At 48.5% G+C, this 5,520-nt stretch overlaps 1 protein-coding gene across 1 annotated transcript; it reads left to right on the top strand.

The window, feature by feature from the left end:
• The first annotated feature begins 386 nt into the window (after positions 1 to 386).
• On the top strand, positions 387 to 1,669 carry SNRPF (small nuclear ribonucleoprotein polypeptide F). Its single transcript, XM_027452307.3, has 4 exons — positions 387 to 546; positions 658 to 783; positions 895 to 959; positions 1,539 to 1,669. The coding sequence occupies exons 1-4, from the start codon at positions 544 to 546 to the stop codon at positions 1,603 to 1,605; spliced, it is 261 nt and encodes an 86-aa protein (XP_027308108.1). The 5' UTR covers positions 387 to 543; the 3' UTR covers positions 1,606 to 1,669.
• The last annotated feature ends 3,851 nt before the right edge of the window (positions 1,670 to 5,520 follow it).

Here is a 5,520-nt window from a genome sequence, read left to right as displayed (position 1 = left end):
GCCGCCCCCAGCCCCTCCCGCCCGCAGCCCGTGAGGCCGCAGGTGCGCACCCGAGTCCTGTACACGAACGGGAGCCCCCTGGCGGCGTCGCAGCCGCACGGAGGCGGAGCGGGGAGCACCGCTGAGGCGGCGACACCCGGCGGACGGGGCGCGAAGCCTCCGCCGGGCTCGCAGCGCCCGAGGGCTGCCCCGGGGCGGCCCCGGGGCAGCGTCGAGGAGGGGGGCGCGGAGACACCCGCCCGGCCCCGCCGCCTGCGCGAAATGGCGGCGCCCGCAGCGCTCTCGGCGCTAACTGCGGCGGCGGAGCGGCACGCGGCACCCGCTATTGGCTGCGGAGGGGCGGCGGGCGGCCGGCTCGGCCAATGGGGTGGAGCGCGCGGCCCGGCCGAGCCAATGGGAGGCCGCGCTTTTCCCCGCGGCGGGTGAGGGGTTAGAGGTCGGCGCGGCGCCCGGAAGGGGAAGCGGCCGCGGCGCCGCCTCCCATTCTCCCGCCGCTCCCGCGTGCGCCCCGCGCTGCTCGGGCCTCGCCGCGCGCCCGTTGCCATGGTGAGGGCGGGGGGGGGCGGGGGGCGGCCGTTAACGGTCGCTAACGGTCCCGGGGCGGGGAGGGGCGGGGGGGCCGCGGGCGGGCGGTGCTGACCGGCGGTGTCCCCGCAGAGCCTGCCCCTCAACCCCAAGCCGTTCCTGAACGGGCTGACGGGGAAGCCGGTGATGGTGAAGCTCAAGTGGGGGATGGAGTACAAGGGCTACCTCGTCTCCGTCGATGGCTACATGAACATGCAGGTGAGGGGCGCTTCGGGAGCGGGGCGGCCCCTCCCCGTCACTGGGGGCCGCGGGGTAGATCCGCTGGGCACGGCTCCTGCGCGGTAACTTTGCTGCTGGTTTCTTCCCAAGCTCGCCAACACAGAAGAATACATCGACGGGGCGCTGTCGGGACACCTGGGCGAGGTTTTGATAAGGTAATTGGGGTGCGTGTAGCGGGGGCAGCATCTTGCCAAACCTTTTCTTATTGTGTGTGTTAAAACTCGTAGTACCAGGTACCGTGTGTCTCATCTATTCTGAAGTGCAGAGTGCTACTGAAACGCACAAAGATTGTAATTTTTAAGCTGAGACCCCATCTGAGGCAGGAAAACAAAAGTATGCGTAAAGTATTTATGATCCCATCTTCAGGTAATTAAATACCTCCTGGGGTTACTGCAGATTTATTAATCTCTTGCCAGTAGTAGAGTATATTAGGGTACCTACTTCGCTGTTGCTGCTGAAAGCATTTTGCATACTCGCAAATTACAGCTATTGCCCATAACTGCAGACTCAAATGCAAATATTTCTTATACATCGTTATTTACTACTTCTACAAACTTTTTTTCCTATTTATAATGAACTTACTGGGAAAGCTGCATAAAGTCAACAGCATCAGTTTGTTAGGCAGGATTTGGCTGTTGCCAGGTCGCAGTGAAGTAGGAAAATGCTTAAAGCAGCGTATATGTGGGGAAAATTGAAATGCTTTCAGCTAAAGTAACTCTTGGTTCTATTTACAGGTGCAATAATGTTTTGTACATCAGAGGTGTGGAAGAAGAGGAAGAAGATGGAGAAATGAGAGAATAGGTGTTTTGTATATCTGGGAATAAACTTTTCTCTTTTTTTTTTTTATTTTCCACAACTTTTGTAATACGGTGTTTACGTGTTGTTGTTACTGTATTCTAACATGGGGGAAGTTAACCCTTTAAAAAGTCTCTAATCTTCCGTTGATGTCCAGAAAAAACAATGCTGGTGGAATAGGCAATGATGTCAACATAAAATGGAAAATTGTAGAATGAAATGCGAGTATTTTAAAAAAAAAAAGAAAGAAAGACAACACATACAAACAAAACCAAAAAACCCACAACCAAAAGTTTTTATTACTAAATATTACTAAATATTGTTAAAACAACACACTGCAAAATGGGACTGTATATACTCAGTCTCATACCTCCAAAAAAAATGAAAAGCCCTTTGTTATCATGCATCCAGGATACTAATGTTTTGGCAAGAACACAGTAACCAGTTTTCAAATGTTGAAAGCAAACACAGGTTAACTGAACCTGTTCCTTACCTGTCTGCACTTCCTGGTGAAAGGAGGCCACTGCTTTGCCAGTGCTGCCAGCACTGAGGGAGCTCAGAATCTACCTACAGGTGGCTGGCGGGGCATTCTGCAAACCAGAACCTAAGCAGCTAACTGGTGGGTACAAAGTGGGTGCAGGTCTCCCAGTACCTGGGTGAGGATCCTGTCCTTTGAGCAATGACATGTGAAAGAGTGGCAGACACAGCTGGATTTGGATATACTGATTATGTACATTGGGGGAAGAAAAAAGGCAGCTACTGCAGAGAAAAATTGCCCTGTTTCTTGTGATGGAAGTCACCCCTGTGGCTATGCACATGCTCCTCTAATATTTACAGCTGCAGGTTGCCAGAAGGAGTGAACAGCCACATTGGATGTACTTGTGAAGGGCTTTCATTATTCAGATCAGCTCCTCTTTGGCAGCCTGAAGGCTTACTTCACAATTCTTCTGAAGTATCTTACAGTCCCACTGGGAAAGGGAAATGAGCCATTTAAACTAAAACAAGCACTAGTACATGAATAAATCAGTGCTTTTAAATCAGCAATGGACTTAGGAAACCTCCAAACAAGTAGAGCAAAAGTGTTCGATGTGTTCTAGAATATTTTGAGTAGCAGTAAGGAGGGGCAAACCCATGTCTGGTTTATGATACAGCATGCGCAGTTTAACATACATGTAATTGAGAGCAGTGCGTTCTCCGTGTTCTCATTGATAATTACAGCAGGATCAGGATCAGAGGGGAAGATGCTTGGGCCTGTCATCGTAGCATCCAGCTGCTTCCTTGCCTGGAGTGGCCTGGCACTGACTGAAAACTGCTCCTCTGTATGTGGAGGAAGTGGGGCTGGAGGTGCGCTGGGTAAGGTGAGCACTGAATTCAGGTGGTGCCATCCTCACGACAGTCTTACAGCTTTTCAGAATAACTTTGGGAAGCCCTAGTGTATGCTGAACAAATTATGTATATGTGAATCAATGTGAATAGTTCCTCAGCTGAATAGAGAGAAACGTCTTGACTTGTGCTGCACGGCCAGCAGCCTAAGTCATCACCCTGAGGGTAGAGAATACGTTTTTGCCTTTTCAGAGAGAGCTAAAGCCTTCCTGTGATCCATAGCAAGCGTTCTTCCGCCCATTGCCCTCCTAAAGGGAGGGAGTTCTTCAACATAGCACAGCGATGCTTGTTGATGCTTGAGAAATATCACTGAAAAAATCTTCAAACAAGGAAGGTCCAGTAGCAGGTTAAAATGAGTAGAAAAGTTTTTTTTGTTTGTTTGTTTGTTTTTTTTTTTTTTTCCCAATAAAATCTCTGGCAGCAAAATAAATGGGAGAGCATTTTGCGTATGCTGTTCTGACCGCGGCAGACACTCCCTAACTTAAAAATGGGCTGTTGATAGTCCAGAACAGACATCCTATACCCATCAGCTGGAAAGTGGCCACATCTTTTCTGTTTGCTTTTGCAAGGGCTGCTGAGAAATGAATCAAAATGCTAAGACGTTCATGCATGACCACCATCAAAAAGAGAAGAAATCTCTTAATAACCTGATATTCCATTTACTTTTACATGTATCTTTTTTTTTTTTACCTATATTATTTCTACTATACTACTTTGCTTATTTTAGTGAAATGAGTTATTTTCTAACAAAAACTTGCAGACTCAAGAAACTTAAAATACCCAGAGATAACAACAAAACCATTATGAGCATAGGATATTATCCTTCAAGCTGATTTAAGAACACACACCTTTTCAGTAGGCCAAGACCCAAGGAACTGTCTTTCCATATGTTACTGTGAAAGGTTATATTCTTTTGATTGCTTTTATCAATATCTAAGCAATTTTGCAGAGAAAAAAACAAAAAAAAAACCAAAAAAAACCAAACAGACACTATATTTTAAAAATCTTTTCAAAAAGCACTTCCACTGTAACATTAAGGCAGTGATTTAAATGTACTACATTTATCGGACTCAGTTCCCTGGTAGATTCCTTGGGCACTCTACCTTCCCGTTTTTACTTCCAGTGAAGTCTGACATTAATGTCTTTATAATAGAGCCCAACTTATCGAATCTCTTCTATCAAATTCAAGAATTTCTTGAGGATGCAACCTAGAAACCACTTTGTCTCTCTGGGTAATACTTAAAAAAATGTATCAGACACAACACGTCATAAGCCACGGGCTTTGCAGTAGATTGACCTTGTTCTTCATTTTCTTGCCTATTAAAGAGAAGAATCCTCAACAGAAAACAAATACTATATACAATGTGTGCATACAAAACACTGAGTTTTCTGCAAGCAGAGCACAAGGCTGAGAATGAAAATACTTGCGAATACAAGGAAGGTGATTTTGCAGTACTTAAAAACTGCCATAAGACAGTGCAACGGGGAAGCAGTTCTCATTCTAAACCTCTTTATTTTCCTGCCATCCCACCACACAAGAGGTGAGCTATGTGCTGGGGTGTGCTTCAGCTCTGCTGCTTTTATGGGCAGGACTGAACCGGCAAGTGCCAGACCCCACCACAGCGTGCGGCACTGCATTCCTCACACCCCAGCTCTCACACCACCTCTGCTGCTGAAACATCATCCCATGCGGTGTCTTGCCCTTGCTATCACTCTCTTGAGAGGTTCCTCGTTAATTTCTGCTTTCATACAAACTGTGATACTGCCAGGGAAAGCCAAAATAAGCAGCAGGATCTCCTGGAAGAAGCACAGCACCACCTACCACCTCTCATGTCCACCTTTTGTATTCCTGGTGAGAGAGAATGCTCAGAAGGAAGACACAGATTATGGTGTGCAGGATTTGAGCCAACAAATCCATCTGTTTCTGCTATATAGGAGTATGTGTATGCACGGAAGTGTGTTTTAAGCATTAGACATCAAGCCCCTTTCTAAAAGATAATAGAGTGTCTGAAGATTGCCACCATCACAGAGGTGTTTGAGGGACCACCTACTCAGAAATCCACTCCGTTTGCCAGCTGGGAATTACTGGAGCCCCACACTCGCTGTGAATACCTGAAGAGAGAAGAAAATTGGAAATCCACATGGAGAGCGTTTGCTCCCCAGCTCTCCCATCCCGAGTTCTGTAGGGGGCAGCAGAATCTAACAAACCTTTGATCGTGGACTCGGATAAATTAGCATCTACCCAGATAAACGAGTGTCTGCCTGGATATCCAGGCGCTGAGAGGTGTTAGGCTCCCTCGGGGGCTGCAGCTGGCAGGCTGGCGATGCCACGGGTGCCAGCACACGCACCCAGCTCAGAAGCTCCCCATTCCCCTGCGGGGGTCTGGGCTGTGCTGTGATGGGGAAAGCAGCCCAGTGACCCTGCCAGCAGCACCCTGAGAAACCCCACTGGGGTACTGGGCACCGAGTCCCGGCCCTGCCTGCCAAGGGGGCCGCCCCGGGGCCCCCCTGGGTGCAGGAGGCGCCATTTCGCGCACC

The sequence above is a fragment of the Anas platyrhynchos genome, chromosome 1 (assembly GCF_047663525.1).
Source record: "Anas platyrhynchos isolate ZD024472 breed Pekin duck chromosome 1, IASCAAS_PekinDuck_T2T, whole genome shotgun sequence".
Classification (NCBI taxonomy): domain Eukaryota; kingdom Metazoa; phylum Chordata; class Aves; order Anseriformes; family Anatidae; genus Anas; species Anas platyrhynchos.
The sequence above is the reverse complement of the archived record's forward strand: the minus strand, read 5'-3'. Positions and strand labels throughout refer to the sequence as shown.

Excerpts from the sequence above, each read along its gene's own strand:
- SNRPF (XM_027452307.3), top strand. Across the intron at positions 784-894 it reads ATGGCTACATGAACATGCAG|CTCGCCAACACAGAAGAATA; the intron begins GTGAGGGGCGCT and ends TTTCTTCCCAAG. Across the intron at positions 960-1,538 it reads CTGGGCGAGGTTTTGATAAG|GTGCAATAATGTTTTGTACA; the intron begins GTAATTGGGGTG and ends TTCTATTTACAG.